Source organism: Triturus cristatus, chromosome 1_2, assembly GCF_964204655.1.
Source record: "Triturus cristatus chromosome 1_2, aTriCri1.1, whole genome shotgun sequence".
In the NCBI taxonomy this organism is placed as follows: domain Eukaryota; kingdom Metazoa; phylum Chordata; class Amphibia; order Caudata; family Salamandridae; genus Triturus; species Triturus cristatus.
Window position 1 is genome coordinate 1,175,101,810 of NC_140580.1, and position 22,171 is coordinate 1,175,123,980.

The following is a 22,171-nucleotide window of genomic DNA, read 5'->3' on the forward strand; positions in this document are numbered from 1 at the left end:
GTTTGGCTTTATCGAAACATGTCGTGTAAGGTGTCTAACACTTTGGAATACTGCCCCCACACCATTTCTGGCGATGAGGATAGTATTCCTCCCTTCTAGAGGGAGAAGACATGTTGAAGACCTACTACCCGGTTAGTTAACCAGAGCCCACCCTAGACAGGACGTAGTGTATTGGGGCAGGGAGGGATGAATGAAACGAGACACTGCCAGGGGCACACAAGGTGTCCCATGCATAGTCCGGTTCAAACCGGTGGTGGGGCACTCCAGCCCCAGTCCTGGCGCGAAACTGGACAAAGGGAAGGGGGTGTAACCACCCCCCTCCCTGGTCCCACCCATCGGAGGGACCTAGCATGTAACCCAGCCCCCCAGATTAGTATAAGAGTGGGAGCTGAGTCCCTAGGACTTTGGATTATCCTGACAACTGAAACTTGAACAGAAACTCTGGACCTTCGACATTCGACTACGGAAGAAGACTGAAGAATCTCCCTTGTGGCCAAGGAGTGGCCACCCTGTGCAAACAGGCACCATCAAGCGACCTGCCGTTTGCTTTGCCCGAAGTTCTACGAGGAACAGACTGCAGAGCCCGACCAGCGCCTTAACTTCCAGACTTCTCCGACCCTGATCCACATCAAAGCTGAGATCCGTGGAGGCGACGAGAGACGTGAGACCGGCTACCTGGGAAAATTGGCTACTAGCTTCCAGCGCAGCTTCCGAGGCACCCTCGAAGATGCGCTCTGGGGATTGAGAAGCCCCAACCCCGAGCACCATATGCACAGAAGATCAGTCCTCCACACTCCACGAGTTCTGCGTGGGGCCCTTCTGCATTTTCCTGCTCAACGTGTCTGTCCGGTTGCTGGCCCGTTGGCTAGTAACCTCTGCGACAACGAACCCTTGACTTTTCACTACTGGGTTGGCTCCTCCAGACTGGCCCTTGCTTCCCTGTGAAAGAGAAGCACCTCAGGCCTTCTTGGTCTGCAACAGAAGCGAATCCTTCCTTCTGCGTGGGTTGCGCTTGCCAAGGCTTGTTGTGTCCAAACTCGACATAGACGCCGCCGACAGCAAGAGCCCTCGTGGGACAGCTCGCCTCCTGGTTCTGGTCGTCCTCGACGCCTCCTGGTACCCGTGGCTGCTGCGACAAGCTTCACCTCTTCACCTGCATCTTCACGACATCGCCTGGTTCCTTCCCGGCTCCTGGCTGGTGACCTAGACTCTGTCCCCTCTGCTTGCAGGTATCCTCCTTCTTGATTCCATCCTTGGAATCCACCAGACACCCTTCACTGACTGCCTGTCAGCATCTTTCTTCAGGCATCCATAGGAGTCGACGACGAAACCCGACGCAAGTTCACACCTATGCACCCGCAGCCCGTGGGCTAGGTAACTTGAGTACTCCGGTGCTCACAAGGGTATTGACTATCCTAGTGTCTAGTTTCCAAGTCTCTAACTCCTAGTTCCTTCCGAAGTGTCCTAAAACTCTTTAATTCTAAACATTACTATTTCCATCGACTTTAACGCATTACGCGTGAGTGTTTCGACTCTGCACCTGAATCCCGTGGGCCTCCCACTGCCTAGCAACTGATAGGATAGTGTAGCTCCAGCGATTCCCTAGGTCTAGGCCTAACCTGTGTTCTTGACAGTGGTTCTTATACCACTTACTTAGTATATGGTTTGCGTGGTGTAGGAAGGTGGATATCGGACTATGGTTACCCCCAACTTTTTGCCTAGTGTCTAGCAGGGTCTCAGGCTGTCTGCTCTCTCTTTAAAATGGACTCCATGTACCCTAGGTACATTCCCAATTGGTAAGGATCACCGTATTGGACCCTGTACAGTGTACCCTAGGTACCCAGGGCATAGGTGTACCCTAGGCCTCCCAGGGGCTGCAGCATGTATTATGCCAGCCCCTGGTCTGGCCTTCCAATCAGACACAACTGGCTGATCACTCAGCTGGGGCAAGGTCGTGTAATCACCCCTTGCTTAGATATAGTATACCTATATCTACCCTTATATATAGACACATGTGTACCTATCAGCCACTCCTATGGCAGGCCTTAACAATCCTGGAGGCAGAGTACTTGGTAACATGTGAGATGGTGCTCTAGCATGAGCTGAGCCTGTCTGCAGCTTTTGGAACCATGTCCTTATAGCTGTTCTATGATATAGCCTACCATATACTCTTAAAGTGCCTTATAATCTTAAACGGTTATGGTAACTATGGTTTGGCTTTATCAAAACAGGTCGTGTAAGGTGTCTAACACTTTGGAATAATACCCCCATACCATTTCTGGTAATGAGGATATTATTCCTCCCTTCTAGAGGGAGAGACATGTTAAAATCCTACTTTGCTGTTTATCTCTAACCAAAGCCTCAGCATCACAAAATGGATGCTGCTGCCACAGACACGAGTCTGCCCTCCTGCAGCTGGGAGCCCTCCCAGCCAGGGAGGCCTGGACAATAGGTTTCCTGCTTGGGGAGGTGCTAGCACCTCCCCAGACAGACTTTAGTGTATTGGGGCAGGGAGGGCTGAAAGGAATGAGACATGCCAGGGGCACACAAGGTGCTCCATGCATAGTCCAGTTCAAACCGGTGCTGGGGCACTCCAGCCCCAGCTCTGGCGCACAACTGGACAAAGGAAAGGGGGTGTAGCCACTCCCCTTCCTGGTCCCACCCATAGGAGGGACCTTGCAGGTAGCCCAGCCCACTAGCCCAGTATATTAGTAGCTAGTTGGGCCCTGCTAAATTAGATTAACCCGAATCTGCAACTTGAACAGTAACTCTGGACCTTCGACATTCGACCTCAGGAAGAAGACTGAAGAAATCTCCCTTGTGGCCAAGGAGTGACCACCCTGGGCAACCAGGCACCATCCAGCGACCGCTGCTTGCTTTGCGACTGAATCCTACGAGGGACGATTGCAGAGACTGACCAGCGCCGAGACTTCCAGACACCTCTGAACCAGATCCACATCTCCAGCGAAGCTGAGACCCGTGGAGGCGACGAGGGACGTGGGACCGGCGACTTGGGAAAAGTGGCTAGTAACTGACTAGCGCGACTTCTGAGGCTTCCTCGAGGCTGTGCTTGGGGAATTGAGAAGCCCCACTCCCGAGCACCATCTGCAAAGAAGACCAGCTCCCCACACTTCACGTGTTCTGCGTGGGGCCCTTCTGCACCTGTGTTGCTCGACGTGTTGTCCGGTTGCTGGCCCGTTGGCTAGTAGCCTCTGCGTCGATGAACCTTTACTTTCATCTTGCTGGTCCGGCTCCTCCAGACTGGCACCCGCTCCTCTGTGAAAGAGAAGCACCCCAGACCTTCCTGGTCTGCACCAGAAGCAAGTCGACCATCCTGCGTGGGTTCCTCTTGTCAAGGCTTGTTGGGTCCTGACTCGACTTAGACGCCGCCAACAAGAGCCTTCTGGGGACAGCTCACCTCCTGGTCCTGGTCGTCCTCGACGTCTCCTGGTACCCGTGGCTGCTGCGACAAGCTTCATCTCTTCACCTGCATCTTCACGACATCGCCTGGTTCCTTCCTGGCTCCTTCCTGGCTCCTGGCTGGTGACCTAGACTCTGTCCCTTCTGCTTGCAGGTTCCTTCCTTCTTGATGCCCACCTTGGGATCCACCGGACACTCTTCACTGACTGCCTGTCAGCAACTTTCCTTCAGGCATCCATAGAAGTCCACGACGAAACCTGACGCAAGTTCACACCTATGCACCCGCAGCCCGTGGGCTAGGTAACATGGGTACTTTGGTGCTCACAAGGGTATTGACTATCCTAGGGTCTAGTTTCCGAGTCTCGACTTTCTAGCTATACCAGAAGTGTCCTAAAACTGCTTATTTCTAACTGCTAGTGATTCTATCGACTTTTACGCATTACGTGCAAGTGTTTCCACTCTGCACCTGAATCCCGTGGGCCTCCCACTTCCTAACCTTTGGTAGTATAGTGTAGCCCCAGCGATTCCCTAGGCCTAGGCCTATCCTGTGTTCGTGACAGTGGTCCTTATACCACTTACTTAGTATATGGTTTGCGTGGCCCCTAGGGCCTAACTGTATTACTTACCTGCGTGACTTATGTATGGTTAAATAAGACTGTGTTGTACTTACCTCGAATCTCATAAAGAATGCTGAGGGTATTTTTGACTAGAATAAATACATTCTATTTTTAATAATATATCTGTTGTGGTGTTCTTTCATCTTTCATTTGGTATTCAAGGGATTGCAAATGGTATAACAGCTGGCTTTACATGCCATACAGAGTTTAGCCTAAGACTGCTCTTGTCCATGCTACCAATAGGATAGCTGGTCTATAAGGATGACTTTACAACCAATCACCATAAGGGTTGTTTGGACTGATACAAGGTGTACACTAGAACTAGTGACATCATATATCAGGCCAACTTCTCACAGTTACCATAACCGCGAGGATTATAAGGCACTTTAAGAGTATATGGTAGGCGATATCATAGAACAGCTATAAGGACATGGTTCCGAAAGCTGCAGACAGGCTCAGCTCATGCTAGAGCACTAGCTCACATGTTACCAAGCACTCTGCCTTCAGGACTGTTAAGGCCTGCCATAGGAGTGACTGAAAGGTTACCCATGTGTCTATATATAAGGTAGGTATAGGAATACTATACCTAAGCAAGGGGTGAGTACACGACCTTGCCCCAGCTGAGTGATCAGCCAGTTGTGTCATGATGGGAGGCCAGCCAGGGGTGGCATAATACATGCCGCAGCCCCTGGAAGGCCTAGGGTACACCCATGCCCTGGGTACCTAAGGTACACTGTACAGGGCCCTAGAGGGTGATCCTTACCAATTGGGTTATGTACCTAAAGTACATAGTGTGAATTTAGAGAGAGAACAGCTGGGCTGTGGGTCTGGTTAGCAGGCCCACAGCCACATCTAAGTCGAAAACCAGGGAAGCAAAAGCAAAAAGTGGGGGTGACCATAGGAAGCAGACCCTACTCTCCTACAGTCCGGAGTTGCAAAAGGTTATGCGCATTTTCCCTACGACCTTCATACCTCAAATTTAACATGCCGACTTAGACTATCCGCACGCATGTTCAGCACCCCGGCCAGATGATTTGCCATCAGACAAATCCGATGCTCCTGAGCCCAGGACCAAAGACGCAGGGCCTCTCTGCAGAGACAATTCGACCCCACTCCTCCCTGCTTGTTGACATACCACATCGCGGTAGTGTTGTCTGTCAGGACTAGAACCGACTGATCGCGAAGGGAAGGGAGGAAGGCCTTGAGCGCCAAACGAATCGCCCGCAATTCCAGAAGGTTGATGTGAAGCAACCTTTCCTCTGGAGACGAAAGACCCTTGATCTCCAGATCCCCCAGATGAGCACCCCACCCTAAGGTGGAGGTATCCGTTATCACTGTGGCCACCGATGGAGGCAGATGGAAGGGCTTTCCTTGAGACAGATTACCCTCCACGCTCCACCAAGATCGATCCACTGCAGCTTCTCTGGAGATCCTGATCGACTCCCTGAGATCACCGTTGTGCTGATACCACTGCCTGCAGAGGCACCCATGGAGCGCCCTCATGTGCCAGCGTGCATTGTTGACCAACAGAATGCAGGAGGCGAACAGACCGAGCAGGCGAAGGACCTTCAGAACTGGAACAACCGCTCCATTGTGGAATAAAGGGACCATCTCCTGTATGTCGAGAATTCTTTGAGGAGGAGAAAAGGCTCGACACACAGTAGTGTCCAGTACCGCCCCTATGAACAGGTTGCGTTGAGAGGGCACCAGGTGAGATTTGGGCACGTTTATCGAAAAACCTAATTCGAATAACAGCTGAGATGTTACCTGCAGATGATGCTGCACCATCTCTGGGGACTCTGCCTTCAGAAGCCAGTCGTCCAGGTAGGGGAAAACCGAAATCCCCGACCTCCTGAGATGGGCCGCTACCACTACAATCACCTTCGTGAAGACTCGAGGTGCGGTAGTAAGACCAAACGGGAGGACCGCAAACTGGTAATGTTGCGACCCAACCGTAAAACTGAGATATTCCTGTGCGACTTCAGGATCGGGACATGGAAGTACGCGTCCTGCAAGTCGAGCGACACCATCCAGTCTCCTTGCTGCAACGCTTGAAGAACCTGCGCAAGGATCAGCATCTTGAATTTCTCCTGTTTCAGGTAAAAGTTCAAGACTCTGAGGTCCAGCATCAGACGCAATCTGCCATCCTTCTTGGGAATTAGGAAATACCGGGAGTAGCATCCCGAACCCCTTTCCTGCTCCGCAACCACTTCTATCGCACCCTTTTGAAGCAAAGCTAGTACCTCCTTCTGCAGAAGAAGCAGATGGTCTTCCGAGCAGTAACCTTGGCAAGGAGGGTAAGGGGGAGGAAACTCCTGAAAGGGAAGGGTGTACCCAGTCTCCACGAGGTTTAAAACCCAAAGCTCGGTTGTAACAGATTTCCAACCCTGCAGAAAGTGGGACACCCGACCCCCCACAGGTCTTACATGATCCAGGATGGGGGATCTAGGGCTGCGTCCCTAAAGCTTCATTGGGAGCAGAGGAGGCAGAAGATAAAGTGGGGTTGCGGCCAGAACCTCTCCGACCTCTTTGTCTCCCTCTATAGGACCTATAGAGGGGATTCTGCTGTTGCTGCTGCTGAGGCTGCCGGTAGGAGCGAAATGAAGACCTCCCGAAACCTCTGAACTTCTTAAGCCCAAATCCTTTAGCAGGAGCCTGCAGACCTAAAGATTTAGCCGTCACCCTGCTCTCTTCAAATCTCTGCAGGGCAGAATCAGCCTTTTCACCAAAGAGTCTCTGTCCATCAAAAGGCAAATCCACCAATGTGGCCTAAACATCCGTAGAGAAGCCAGACGAACGAAGCCACGCTTGCCTCCTAGTGGCTATAGATGACCTCATTATCCTTGCCACCGAATCAGCCATATCAAGCCTCGACTGAATCACCTGCCTCGCAGCAGCCTGAGTATCCGTAACCACTTCCATAAAGGATGCCTTGTCACCTTCTGGTAACTTAGGGAATAAAGATTTCATTGAGTCCATCAAAGCATGAACATAGCGCCCAAGCAAGCACGTGGCATTAGTGGACTTAAGCGCTATGCTCCCAGAAGAAAAGGTCTTCTTAGCTGCCTGTTTAGCCTTTTTGGACTCCCTGTCCGCCGGAGTCTGAGGGAAGGCTCCTGAAGCATGCTTCGAGCATGAAGCCTGCACCACCAGACTTTCTAGAGAAGGGTATGGAGATAGAAAACCTGGATCCCCAGGTGCCACCCTATATCTTCTCGTCACTTGCCTGGAAACTGCTGGCGAAGAGAGTGGCTTACGCCAGACATCCATAACTGGCTCCAAAATAGCCTCATTAAAAGGCAGAAAGGGCTCAGAGGTCGAGGCAGGCGAATGCAACACCTCCGTCAGAAGGTTAGGTTTATACTCCGCAGAGGGCAACTGCAAATCCAACAACTCTGCGGCCTTTTTTATAACCAGATGGTAGGGAGCCAGTTCCTGCGGGGGAGAGGACCTAGAGGAAGAATGCTCCCACTCCGGAGTTGTATCCAGGCCACTAGCCTCTTGAATCCCCTGAAATTCGTCAGAGGACGTATCCACCTCACCTTCTTCCACCTCCACTCTATAACGTTCCTCCTCCAAGACCCTCTGGGCCTCTCTCCTTGAGCGGATCCGTGGAGCCGGCGTCGTCGGCATGGTACGCGGAGTCGGTGGAACCGAACGTGGAGCCAAAGGTGTCGGGGTCGGCGGCGCCGGAGTCGGCGGCGCCGGACGCGGCGCTGAGGGAGTCGGCAACGGCGTCGAGGAAGGCTCCGAAGAAGGTCGATCCAGTCGAAGCCGAGATGGATCCCCAGACGGTGCCAGAAACTGCCACGAAGGCGCCATCGGCAGAAAGGGCATAAACGGGGCCTGAGCGTAATGCTGCGGCACTCCCAGAGTATAAGCCATAGGACCCACGGGACCAGTAGGTGCGCCGGATGGGAAGGCAGCCCGTTGGAAAATCCCATACATTGCATTTAAAAAATGCGACGAATCTGTACCCGGAGTCAGGAACTGCGGATAAGGGATTGATCCCGGATCCGGTTGCGGAGTACCTGGTACCGGCGCCGCAGTGTCCTCAACAGGCGCCGTAGGATCATCCGGCTCTGGAGAAGGCTTTTTTCTTTGCTCTTGCTCAGCTTCAGAAGCCGAAGACTCCACTGGAACCGGTGACGGCGCCGTTGAGGCGAAGCAGATCTCGACGCCTTGCTCTTCGAAGACCGGCGCCGAGAGGAATGCTTCCTCTTCTTCTGATGCTTCTTCGACTTCGAAGAATGCGAAGTCGACGAGTCCGGCCTCAATCTCTCCTTCTTCCTACCTCTCTTCTCCTTCTTAGCCTTGGCCATGAAGAGCTTCGCCTCCCTTTCTTTCAAGGCCTTGGGATTCATCCTCCTGCAGCTGGAACAATCTTCCACGTCGTGGTCAGATGAAAGGCACCACAAACAATCTTCATGGGGGTCTGTCATAGACATGTGGCCCCCACATTCCCTACAGGGTTTAAAACCCGACTTCCTAGTCGAAGACATGACAATTTTTTCCAACAGTAAACGACTACAAAGTAGCCGTTGCGCGTTGACGGCGCGGAAAAAAGGGAACTGACGTCATCACGCCGACGTGGCTCTCTTATGGCTCTGGTGACGTCATATGGAGTCGCGAGCGGAGCCGATGCATTATGACGTCGTCCACGTCGGCGTAGAGAGCTGGGGAAAAAAGTTCAGTGGAATGCTGGCGCAGGGGATATTCACAAGGTGAGGAATCCACTGGCAGATGTATCCATCAGAAAATATTTTTACATTTGCTTTTTAGCAATGTTCTATTTCACCCCATTCCCCATGTGGAAGAGATGTGGCGCCGTGGCCAGGGCGACTGACTCAGGAATCTGGGGATCACGGTTCGATCGCCGGCGCCGGCAGCAGATCAGCCCAGCACCATGTGACTCTGGGCAATAGAGCTTGCTTAATCTTCCCGACGGCCCCCAGCGCCTAGAGACCCTTACGGGTGATTGTTTGCGCTTTACAAATGTGGATTATTATTATTGCACTTTGCAACTGTTTTATTCTCCTCTGCATTCTGTATGGTATGTATGATGATATATTTTAAGGAGGCAGCTTCATACAAAGGAAAACTATTTATTGAAGAAAACGCATTTTTTGTCCCATATCAAAATAAACTTCACTTGTGTATTCATACCATCTAGAAATGGCAACTGCCTTCTCAGGTGCCCGGGGACTGGTAACTTCAGCCTGCATGATTTTCTACCAAAATGCACTTTTGAAAGAACATTCTGAACATTCCCCTTGCATCATCACAGCTGAGTGTGACAATTGAAACCTCTTAGTAGCTCAAACGCAGAAAAAAGAAAAAGGTATTGAACATAGACATTACACCTGATTAAATCTCAAACAACTATGACATCAAAGTACGAGTTCGTTACCTTCGGTAAAGATGTGTCTGGTAGAGACGATTCTAGCCGCCGATTAATTCACGTAGAATTATCCCCAGGCGTGAGACTGGATCCGGAAACTTTTTGCCACAGCATCCCAGCGCGCCGGGGGCGGGACGACCACGCGACTCCGCCCAGGTGTCGTCCGCGTACGTGACGTCAGCGAGGTCACATAAGACCCGCTCCGGCGCGCCCACATAAGTTTTCTTCGGAGAACTTTTCCGCACCCCAACGCAGAACCACCAGATAAAAAACAGAGGGAGCATGGAAACGGTGTGCGTAGAGCAGAAAAAATTGTAAAGAAACGGTGACTAACACCACCACCAGGGTAGTGCCAACACCGCAGACCCCCAAGGGCAGGGAAAGAAGAAGAACAAGCAGAAACCTGCGCAGCCACCCTGCCCGCACATAGACAACCTCCCATCCCTGTGCCCCGAAGGCAAGAACAGGCATAAAAGTCATGGCACACGTAGGAAGCCCACCCCCCCTCATCCTGAGCAAGGAATGGGACCAGTCCCAAGACAGACAGGGACAACAAACCTCCAAGCCACCCCAACCTAGAGGGCAACCACCCACAAGGGACAAGGGAAAGACAAGGCCAGATGACCCTTAATCAGAGGATAGCAATGGAAGGAAGGGAGGACAGGGATAGAAAGCAATCCCCCCCAAAAGTGGAGTAGCCAGAGCAGCAGGGCACCGGAACCCCATCCTCCAAAGGACCAAAGGAGGAATGAACCGCCCCCCAGACGGAGCCACCCATCCAGAACAAGGAAGGCACTCACAGGAGACACAGCCCCCCACCGGGAGGCGAGTACCGAAGACCAACCCAAGGGTCCTAGCAGAATAGGGGAGGAAGGGCAGGCCGTGAAGGAATCTGCAGCTAGAATCGTCTCTACCAGATACATCGCTACCGAAGGCAAGTAACTCGTACATCTGATAGAGACTACTAGCCGCAGATTCCTTCACGTAGAATAGATACCCTAGCAATACCCCTGGGAAGGAGGGTCTGCGAAAGGACCCTACCAGCCAATGCAGAACAGAGGGCCCCACAGGGGACCAGATCTGCGGACCAGGTAGAACCTCGCCCCTGCCAGGCTAAGGGAACCCCACAAGCAGGACCCCACCGACCCCAAGGGGATGTAGGAGGGAAAGAAAGCTGAAGAGGCTCGTACACTCACAGCAGAGGAACCAAGGGCAAGGACGGAGAGTGCCGAAGCACCCCACTCCCTCACAAGGCAACATAGCGTCCGCCCAATGCCAAGACAGGCAAAGCAGAAGAAAAAGAAGAAGAAGCCTAGAGGACCCAAGGAAACTAGGGAAAAGAAGGCGAACCCACTCCAGATAGAGAGCAGCCTGCCAGCCAGACCAGCGCCGGCAGTCAAAGCCAGAAGCAAGAAGAACAGCCCGAGGACCCAGGAAGGCCGAGTAGGCGATGCCCGGCAAGGGAGACACAAGATCATCCCAGACCTCAGGACAGGAGCAGGGAGAGGAGGAGGAGATGCCCGAGCCACCACTACGAGTGGCCACGCACACGACCTCAGGAAGCAAAAGCAACCTACCTAAATGCCATGGAGAACAGGCACCCGAAGGTGACCAGAACCCTCTAGCAGAGCGCAAGCCATATGACAGCTACCACTACCCCACATAGAGTACGTTAAGTCCCAAGATATGGGAACCCTCTTTGGAAGAACTTCCGCAGCAGAAGAAAAAACAAAAGAGCCACGGGGAAAAATACACCCCCGCTGAAGGCTTGACAAGCAGTGCAAGCAAAGCATAAGGCCCAATCTCAGGGCCAAGTCTGCGCAACAACTCCTGCAGAACCACACACAAACAACACAAGGGCCGCCCAGCAGCCAACAATGCCAAAGTCATAAGGACGGACCTAAATGGCTAGAAAACACACTGCACAAGCAGAACAGCCGGCCTAAGAAGGCCCAGAATCAACCCAACACAGAAGTCACCGAGGAGGGGACGGAGGAGGAGGAGGATGGAGCCCTGCCAAGAGCCTTTGAATGGCGGTGTCGGCCGGGGCACGAACAACAGGCTGCCATCAAACGGAAGGTCGATGAGTCGCTCCCGAATATTCTCAGGGAATACTCCGTCCCAAAGCCAAGCATAGCGACGGAGAGCGACAGAGGAAGCCATGGCAAGGCCCAGCACCTCCGAGATGTCAAGTCAAGTCAAGTCATAGAATTTGTATAGCGCACTACGTACCCAGAGGGTTTCAAGGCGCTTAGGAAGGGGAGGAGGGTTATTTGTCAAATATCCACGTTTTAAGCTGCTTTCTGAACGCTAGGTGGTTCTGGGTGAGGCGAAGGTAGGCGGGGAGTGAGTTCCATGTTTTAGCAGCCAGGTATGCAAAGGATCTGCCTCCCATGGTGGTCTTGTTGATGCGAGGTATAGTGGCGAGGGCTTGGCTGGAAGATCGTAGTTGGCGGGAGGGGGTGTAGAAGGACAGTCGAGAGTTGAGGCAATCTGGTCCGATGTCGTAGAGTGATTTGTGTGCGTGGGTAAGCAGTCGGAAGGTGATCCTCTTATTGACGGGTAGCCAGTGGAGGTCTTTAAGGTGATCAGAGATGTGTTCGTTGCGAGGGATGTCTAATATGAGCCTGGCTGATGCGTTTTGGATTCGTTGGAGTTTCTTCTGGAGCTTTGCGGTAGTACCCGCGTAGAGGGTGTTTCCGTAGTCCAGTCGGCTCGTGACAAGAGCGTGGGTAACTGTTTTCCTTGTTTCGAGGGGGATCCAGCGAAATGTTTTTCTGAGCATGCGAAGAATGTTGAAGCAGGAAGAGGATACGGCGCTGACTTGTCTGTTCATTGAGAGTGAAGAATCCAGGATGACGCCTAGGTTCCGTGCGTGGTCTGTCGGGATGGGTGCTTTTCCGAGGGCTTCAGGCCACCAGGAATCGTCCCATGCAGAGAGGGATGTACCTAAGATGAGGACTTCAGTTTTGTCTGAGTTCAGTTTCAGACGGCTTTGTTTCATCCATTCGGCAACTTCTTTCATTCGTTCGTGTAGGTTAGTTTTGGCGGTGCTAGGGTCATTGGTGAGAGAAAGGATTAGTTGAGTGTCGTCCGCGTAGGAGATGATGTTGAGGTTGTGTCGGCGTGCGATGGCCGCGAGGGGGCTCATGTATACGTTGAAGAGGGTGGGACTGAGTGAGGATCCTTGAGGGACGCCGCAGATGACTTCAGAGGCCTCGGACTTGAATGGAGGAAGGCGGACTCTCTGGGTTCTTCCGGTGAGGAACGAGGTGATCCATTCAAGTGCTCTTCCTTGGATTCCGATGTTATTGAGGCGTTGTAGAAGGGTGCTGTGGCAGACTGTATCGAATGCTGCAGAGAGGTCGAGGAGGATGAGGGCGACTGTGTCTCCGTTGTCCAGTAGAGTTCGAATGTCGTCTGTTGCTGCGATGAGGGCGGTCTCAGTGCTGTGTTTGGCTCGGAAGCCGGACTGTGAGGAGTCGAGGGATTTGTTGGCTTCGAGGAAAGCGGCGAGCTGGTTGTTGACGGCTTTCTCGATGACTTTGGCCGGGAATGGAAGAAGCGAGATGGGGCGGTAATTTTTGAGTTCGGTGGGGTCCGCTGTTGGTTTTTTCAGAAGGGCAGTGAGTTCGGCGTGTTTCCAGTCTTCTGGGAAGGTAGCGGAGTTGAAGGAGCAGTTGATGACGTCTCGGAGGTGCGGTGCTATGACGGAGTCTGCTTTGTTGAAGATGTGGTGAGGGCATGGGTCTGTGGGGGATCCTGAGTGGATGGAATTCATCAGGCGGATGGTGTCCTCAGTGGAGATTGGGTTCCAAGCGTTAAGGGTGTTCACGGGGGGAAGGTGGTCAGCAGATGGTAGGGTGGGTTGGTTTCCGGGTTGGTTGTCAAAGCTGTTGTGGATGTCTGCAATCTTGTTGTGGAAAAAAGAGGCTAGGGAGTCGCAGAGGGTTTGAGAGGGGGTGATGTCGTTGGAGTTGGCCGAGGGATTGGAAAATTCCTTGACGATGTTGAAAAGTTCCTTGCTGTTGTGGGCGTTGTTGTCAAGTCGATCCTTGAAAGCTGTTTTCTTGGCTTTTCGGATCAGTTGGTGGTGGGTGCGGGTGGCGCTTTTGAAGGCGTCCTTGGTGCTGGTGGTTGGGTCTTTTTTCCAGGCCTTTTCAAGGGAGCGGCAGAGTTTCTTGGACTTCTTGAGATCATTGTTGAACCATGAGGCTTTCTTGCTGCCAGGTTTGCTTTGATGTTTTTTCAGTGGAGCTAAGGTGTCGGCGGTGTTGGATAACCATAGGGTGAGGTTGGCGGCGGCTTCGTTGGCGTTAGACGAGAGGGCTGGGGAGTTTCGAAGGAGCGATGCGGAGATTTGGTCCGTGGTGATTTTGTTCCAGTTTCTTTGCAGGGTAGGTTGGGAGTGGATGATGGGTTTCGGCTTGTTGTAGATGAAGTGAACGCAGCTGTGGTCGGTCCAGAGGAGATCCGTAGTGTGGCAGAAGGAGATATGATTGCTGGATGTGAAGATGGGGTCGAGTGTGTGACCTGCGATGTGGGTGGGGGAAGTGACTAGTTGTTTAAGTCCGAGGTTGGCGAGGTTGTCCACGAGGGTGGAGGTGTTGTGGTCGTTGGTCTTTTCAAGGTGAAAGTTGAGGTCTCCCAGAAGGATGTAATCTTTGGAGGGGAGCGCGTGTGGGGTGATGAAGTCCGTGATGTCTTCACTGAATTTTGCGCGGGGTCCTGGTGGTCTGTAGAGGAGAGTGCCTCTGAGTGTTGTTTTGGGGTCGATGTGGATCTGGAAGTGAAGATGTTCGGAGTTGGCGAGATTGACGTCAGAGCTGGTTGAGATGCGGATAGATTTCTTGTGGACGATGGCGATTCCTCCTCCTGTGTGGCTGGTACGGTCTTTGCGGGTGATCTTATAGTCTTCAGGGATGGCAATGGTGATGTCTGGTGCGGAGGAAGCATTCATCCATGTTTCCGTAAGGAAGGCGATGTCCGGGGAAATGGTGTCTAGTAGATTCCATAGGTCAATGGCATGCCTATGGACCGATCGGGTGTTGAGAAGGATGCATTGTAGGTGGTTGGGGTCGGGAATCTGTGGTGTGGACGTAGCAGAGATGTTGTCGGTGCCGCTGAATTTGCAGGAGTAGCAGGAGAAAGGGCCATGGGTGTGTCCAGGAGCGGCAAGGACGCAGTTGGGGGCGCGACCGGGGTCGAGGGCTAGGAGGGAGGCGGCATCGTAGGTAATGCGGGAGGGCTGGGCAGCTCGAGGGGCAGGGGGTCTGGCGCTGGGCGCGGTCCAGGCGCGGACGGGCGTAGACGGGCTTACCTTTGGGGCACCTTCGGCGCGGGTCGGGCGCGGACGCTGCGCGTGGACGCTGCGCGCGGGAACTACTGTCATATATGGATAGCGGAGGGGGAGGGGCGAGGGCGGCTCAGCTGGGAGGCGTGGCGGGCTCAGGGGAACACAACAACAGCAGGATCAAAATGGAGGGGAGGTCAGAGCAGGGCACCGGGGGAAATCACACACAACAATGCAATCAAAGCAATGTAAGCGCTGTGGGATAATAGCGCTATGAAATTACGAAGCTTACTAAAAATGGAGCTATGCAGATATCACAACTTGGTTACAATGCAGCAATACGATACCACGCTGTGAGGAGCAGCGCAAGCTCCTGGCCATCCAACGCATGATGCCGCAAATCCACCAGGCCAGACTCCTGGGAAGCTGCAGATCCCAGAGACTCCGCTGAGTCCAACAAACAGGAGGAGGCCCTAGCCAGCATACACAAGGTGTTAAGGGCCCGCAGGGCAGCGTTGGTCGAGGCGAACATGTTGCGTCCCCAAGAGTCCAGCCAGCGGGCTTCGGGACGGCTGAGTTAACAGCGGTGGCAGGGAGGGAAAAGCAGTCCACAAAAGGCGGCTGAGGGGCGAAGGGAAAGGCACGCTGGGTCATGCGGCGCCGGGAGGTTCTGGTGCAGAAGATGCTGAGGCACTGGGTCCCCTGAGGCAGGACGCTTCCAAGCCCCCGTCAGGGAAGAAAGGAGCGAACCTTCAAAGGGAAGTAAGATTTCCCTCCCACCAGAGCCCTGGTGGAGGACCTCCAATAGATGGTCCGCCGGAAAGTGAGCCACCGGATCACCTATGCGCAGGATTCCCACAGCCATGGACACAGCGTGAGCGGAGTCCGCACCCGCCTCTGAAGGGCCCCGTGGTGGAGAAATCAGCTCCTCCGTGGGCGACGGCTGCAAACTAAGGCGGCCGTCCCCGAGGCCAAGCGGGGCAGGCAAGGGCCAGACCTGGAATTCATAAGGAGCTGAAGAATGAGGGACCTGCCGCTCTTCCGACGAACACCTCTGCCCCAGGAAGGGCGGGGAGCCGCCCTTCGACGCCGGTGAAAAAGACACCACACGGCGATCAGTCTCCGGGGAGGACGACACCAATATGCATGCCTCCGGAGAAGGAGCGTCTGAAGACGAATCCGCGGTACGACCCCTGCGCGGAGCCGTAGAATCCGCTGCCTGAGGTGGGACGTCGGCACCAGCCGGCGTCGCCGGACAGGGGACCTCCAAGTCACCCCACACCGGGGACCGGAGTGGAGACTGGAGTGACGCCGACCCGACCCCCGCCGAGGCAGCCACCTGCGCGGGGAATCGAGACGGGCCTGGGGAGTGGCACGAAGCCCTCTGACAGCCGCGGCCGATAATGAGGCGAAGATCGCTCGGCAACCCATGCGGCGGTGCCAGGGACGATTCAACCTCCGACTCGCCCTCCAACAAGGCAGCCACCTGTGTGGAGGGACGAGAGGGGCCCGGAAAGGGACGAGGGGTCTCCCCTCTGCCTTGACCCAGAGCGGGACGAGGAGGGTCCAGCTGCTGCTGGCGCGGCGTCACCTCGGCCTTAGACAGGACCACCCTGTCAAAAGACCGAGAGGGGCCCGGGGATGCGACCCGAGCCTCGGCGACCTTTCGCAACACCACAGTGACCCCCGCGGGAGTTTGCGGCAAGACAGTGACGCCGTGGCCTGAAGGAGGTGCCCCAGAGGAGCCGCACCCCAACAGCACCACATCCTCCAAGCCTGGATCCGAACTAGTCGGCGCCAGGACCGGAGACACTGGCGGCGCAGCAGAGGGCCTGTCAAGAATTCCTGTCATACAAGGGAAACACGCCCTTATGTAAACAGGAGAGCTGTTACATAACTCAAGGGAAACACGCCCTTATGTAAACAGGAGAGCTGTTACATAACTCAAGGAAAACACGCCCTTATGTAAACAGGAGAGCTGTTACATAACTCAAGGGAAACACGCCCTTATGTAAACAGGAGAGCTGTTACATAACTCAAGGGAAACACGCCCTTATGTAAACAGGAGAGCTGTTACATAACTCAAGGAAACACGCCCTTATGTAAACAGGAGAGCTGTTACATAACTCAAGGGAAACACGCCCTTATGTAAACAGGAGAGCTGTTACATAACTCAAGGGAAACACGCCCTTATGTAAACAGGAGAGCTGTTACATAACTCAAGGAAACACGCCCTTATGTAAACAGGAGAGCTGTTACATAACTCAAGGAAAACACGCCCTATAAAGGGAGGAACCGGGAGGTACAACGCGGTCGGATATTGTGTTCACACCGACGTACCTGCTTCGTGAAGAGCAGTGTTCCGGAGTGGTGCTCCAGTAAGGCAAGAACGGAGGTAGGTCGAGTCGTTACTCCCTGGGCCGTGTCTTGCCCCATCGTCACCTGTGAAGGACCCGGAAGCTCTACCGGTCAACCATTGAGCTTCGCTTTTTGACTCGGCTGAGTCCAAGCGCAGTGGTGCTTTTGCTGGTTGGAGTCGTAACTCCCAGCCCGACCAGAGACACAGGGACTGCCAGCTGTAACGCACACCAGGAGGTGTTTGCCGCGTTACAGACTCGGAAGTCCACAGGATCGATCGAGCGGCTGCTCTCGGTTCAGTCTTCTTGCTTGTGATTGGGGTATCGGTGACGCATCACCAGGAGGTGACTCCGCGTCCCGGTGCAGTCTGAGGAAGAGGTTGAGCGGCTGCTCCCTTCAGGTAGAGACCCCGGCTGGGTGTTTCCCTGACTCCTCGATTCTCCCCAACACTCTTCGTGCCCCTCACAGCCTACCGATTGGCATTGTCGGCCATTTCATTTCTGCCCTCTGTTGGCATACGCCGGGACCGGCGTATATGCAGAGGACGGTTAGGACCATCCGTGCTGTGGGCTGGTAACGTACTTAGCCTGGAGGATTCCAGTGACTATAACTTGTTTATTCTTTGTATTATATTTGCCTTCATTAAAACAACTAACCCTTCACTAGTGGTTGCGTCCTCATTGTCGTGTCTGTTAAACGATCCTGAGACGTTCAGGGCGTTACAGGGCCTTGGGATTCGCCGACGCCCCAGGAGGGGAAGGAGGAGGAGACGCCAGCGAGGCCTGCAAAGCCGCCGCGTATGTCTCCATTTGGACTCTCAATGCCCCAACACCGGGAAACGGTGGATAGGACGACACGCGGGGCCGCATCACCCGCGGAGAGTCCACGCCCCCGGGAGGCCGGAAACCAGCCCCCGGGGACAAACTGCGACACTTACCCACCGGGGAGCGACGCTCCCGTGACATCGGAGAAAGGAGAGGACGACGACCACGGCCGAGTCTGAAGCCGTCCGTCGAAGCAGAATGAGGGGAGGACGTCGACCTGGAGAGACGCGCCGAGAGAAGTTTCATCCGGCGCTCCCGCCGCAACTTCAGCTTTAACTGTTGGCACTGCGTACAGTCTGTGGTGCCGCGATCCTCCCCCAAACACCACATACAAATGAGGTGAGGGTCCGTCGGCGACATAAGATGCCCACAAGACATGCAAGTCTTAAAGCCCGAAGGTATTTGCACACTGTTCCACTAAAAAATGGAAGAAAAAAGGGCCTAACAGGCCCGTAACAAGGATCGGATCCACGTTGCACGCGGAAAAGGAAAAAACTAACGAGGGCGTGCCGGGGCGGGTCTTATGTGATCTCGCTGACGTCACGTACGCGGACGACGCCTGGGCGGAGTCACGTGATGTCGCCCCGCCCCCGGCACGCAAGGATGCTGTGGCAAAAAGTTTCCGGATCCAGTCTCACGCCTGGGGATAATTCTACGTGAAGGAATCTGCGGCTAGTAGTCTCTATCAGATACTTGAAAACATCGAAAAAGATGGATACTGCCGTAACAGAAAAGACGACATAGGATAAAAAAAGGTCAATTTTGAGGGTAAAAAAAAATAAGCTACACTGACACAGCTGGGCCAAGAATTATGGGATTTTTCAACATACTCTGGACTAAAACAAACACTCCCACCTAATGATGTCTAGTGAAGAAAAAACCAAAATAGAATGCAATACTTCTGAAATGTTGAATATCTCGCTTTTGAGGTGACAAAAGATGCTCAGGTGGTCAACTATAGAAAAGATAACATCCTGGAGACGTAGATTTGCTGACGGCATCTGTCTTTAAAGAAAGACTCACCTGCTGGGCTGCGCAGCCATGACAACATCTATGGTGTCCACTCCGATGCCCATGATGTTCACCACAGCCTGTCCCGCTTCTGTGTTGGCCAGGCTGAAGATACACAAAGACTGCAGGCTAGGGGACTTGCTGCAAAAGAAAGCCACCATGGACCAGTCAGTCATACAGCATCAACAAAGAGTGCAGTGCTATATAGCTCACTTAAGCTGACTTCTATTTATCTCAAACATGCGAGCATTTCAACAAACCCTGCATGAAACAGGAAAATGTAAATAATCCAACATCTGCCTGAGTGTATAACACATAGACTAGGAGGAAATATGATGAAGGGCAAGTTATAATAATACAATACATACCTAATTTAAATTAAATAGATCCAGACAAACTAGCACCTGAACTTGCGATGATGGCCTTAAATTGATGCAACAAGTATTGGACCTGGAGTAGGCAGGCGAATGGAAAAATCATGGAGTCTGGTACGGAAGGGACTGATCAGGAGCTAAACCACGGCCACCAAGTGTGCAGGTTTAACAGCCAGAGCAGTCTACTCGACTTTCAGCTTCGCATTCAAGGGATACAGGAATTAGTCATAAAATTAACACGTTACTTTCCTTCGGTAACACTTTTTTGGGTGGATACAGCATTTACCTCTGGATTCCTCACCTTTTAAATATCCCAATAAACCAGCATTTACGGAAACTTTTAATTACAGCTCTCCCACATAGACGAGGGCATATGCCACAGCTGCGCATGCGACTCCGCGTGACCGTCATCGGAGCCATAAGAAGTCCTCGTCGGAGTGCTGACATCAGTTTCCACCCATTTTTTTCAGATCTTTGAGGCGAACAGGTGAAAACAACAGTACCCATGCAAAAGCATCTGGTAATTCTCAAATTAAAAAAGATATATATATATATAAATAAACTAATTTGCACAGAAACGTGGTCCGTGCCGGCTTTGTATCTCGGAGATTGGGGAGCGAAGTAAGCAACAAAACAGGAGATATATATATATATATATATATATATATATATACACATACACACACACACACTTGTAAATGTCAACAAAATACATATCCAACTTAGTTTTTGGTATAAGCAGACAAGCAACGGGGGAGGCGGGTGGGTCAATGAGGAATCCAAAGGTAGATACTGTAGACACCAGAAAAAGTGCTACCGACGGTAAGTATTTTGTTCTTCTGGTGGATACATCTACCTGTGGATTCCTCTCCTTTTGAATAGAATCCCAAGCAGTCACGCACACAGAGGTGGGTGCCTGTCTGCCAATACCAAAAATCTTGCAAAACAGAACGGACAAAGTGACTGTCTCTCTTCACTTCGGTGTCTAAGCGGAAGTGCTTTGCAAAAGTGTGGAGGGAGGCCCAGGTTGCCGCTTTACAGATGTCAACTACAGGAACACCTCTAGCCAATGCAGAACTGGAAGCCTCCGCTCATGTAGAATGAGCACAAATACCTTCTGGCGGCTCCTTGTTTGCCATGAGACAGCAGATCTTTATGCACAGGATGATCCACCTGGACAATGTTCTCTTATGCACTGCTTTCCCCTTTATCTTGCCCACATATCCAACAAAGAGCTGATCAAATGTTCTATCCACATAAAAGCTCACAGCTGTCTTAGGGTCCAAACGATGAAGCCTTTCTTCCTCCTTAGACAGATGTGGGGAGGATTGAAAGTAGGAAGGGTGGCAGACTGGCCCAAGTGGAAGGGAGTAACCACCTTTGGCAGGAAAACAGCCCTGGTTCTCAATACCAACTTGGTTGCATAGAAAATCGTAAAGGGGGGATTTCAAACGTAATGCCTGCAATTAACTAACAAGTCTAGCAGACATTATTGCAACAAGAAAAATAGTTTTGAAAGTAAGTAATCTGTAAGGACAACTATGTAGGGGCTCAAACGGAGAACCCATTAGAATGGTTAAAACCAAATTAGGATCCCAAAGACGCATGATAAACTAGTGGGAGGGAACTTTTTAGTAAGTCCCTTAATAAACCTTAAAACTTTAGGGGACCTAAAATGGGACGGTTGGTCAGGTAAGCAGAGGAATGACGAAAGGGCAGACAAATACCCCTTTACTGTTACAACCGCACAACTAAAGAGTCGAGAGGGAGCTGCGCCTTAATGTACGCGGGGTCCTGTGGGGCCGGTCTATATTTTTTTTCAATGCGGGGGTTAAGGACCCTAGCTCTAACAGGGTCGTTAAAAACCTCAGTGGCGTGTTTTATCACTCCCTTAATCATGGGCAACGTCTGAACTGATTTTTGCGACTGCTCAAATGTGTCGAGGAGAAAGTCCTCTTCAGTTGTATCTGAGTGCATGGTGACGCCATGGAACAGCGCTGCCCTGTTTATGAGCTGTCCAAACCCTAAATGGTCATCAGGAGGGGAGGGTTTGGAGAGGTACGTAGTGGGATCAGGAATATCAGGTAAAGGGTAAGCCCAGTCATCTAAGGGTGCTGTATCCGGGAGTGTGAAAGGATCAGTAGGATCATTAAGGTCATCCGGGTCTCCCCCTCCCCCTAAAGCATCATCAGCATCCTGCGGAGGTGGTGAATGTGAAGGAGATGGTAGAGAAGGAGGTGGGGGCAGAGGGGGTGGGATGAGAGGTAATATAGGAGAGGAAGGACGAATGGGTGAGGTGGCAAAGTCCTTCTTTACGGGAGCTGGAGGAGGTGTTGTGTCCAGCTTCCGTTTCTTGTATGGCACAGCGGTGACATGTCCGGTTTTTTGATTGATATAAATCCTTTTTTGCGTGGGATCCGGGCGAAAAAGTTCTTCATTGTCCGAAAGTGGCTTTGGCGCCGACTTTTTCGGTTCCGATCTGTGTTTTGGGTGATCGGTAGAGTCTTTGTGGACTTTTTCAGTACTGAGGATGGTTTCAGTGCCGAAGAACTTTCCGGTGCCGGTGGAGACTTCGGTGCCGAAGGATGTTTTGGTGCCGGTGGAGATTTCGGCCTCGATGGTCTCGGAGCCTGCTTCGGTGCCGAGAGGGGTTGCTTCTTCGGTGCCGAAGGTATTGTGGGCACAATAATATTAGGTTTGCTCGAGCCACCTGCAGGCTTATATTTCTTCGGAGCCGGGCCCGAGGGCGGGGCTTCTGAAGACGATTTTCGGTCGCGACTGGGGCCAGCTGGCGGAGTCTTGACCAATGCCTTTTTTGGGGGGGTTGGGGTAGGAGCACTGGTACTCACTCGTTGCCCCGGAGTGATGAGGTC

General features: G+C 52.7%; 1 protein-coding gene across 2 annotated transcripts in view; it reads right to left on the reverse strand.

Moving 5' to 3' along the window:
* Window positions 1–22,171, reverse strand: part of NUP188 (nucleoporin 188) — a 1,223,536-nt gene that overhangs the window by 613,073 nt on the left and 588,292 nt on the right. For both annotated transcript variants that reach the window (XM_085614037.1, XM_085614036.1), the window contains exon 23: window positions 18,937–19,065. In XM_085614037.1, coding sequence (XP_085470163.1) covers window positions 18,937–19,065 — 129 coding nt within the window. The remainder of the gene's footprint in view (window positions 1–18,936; window positions 19,066–22,171) is intronic.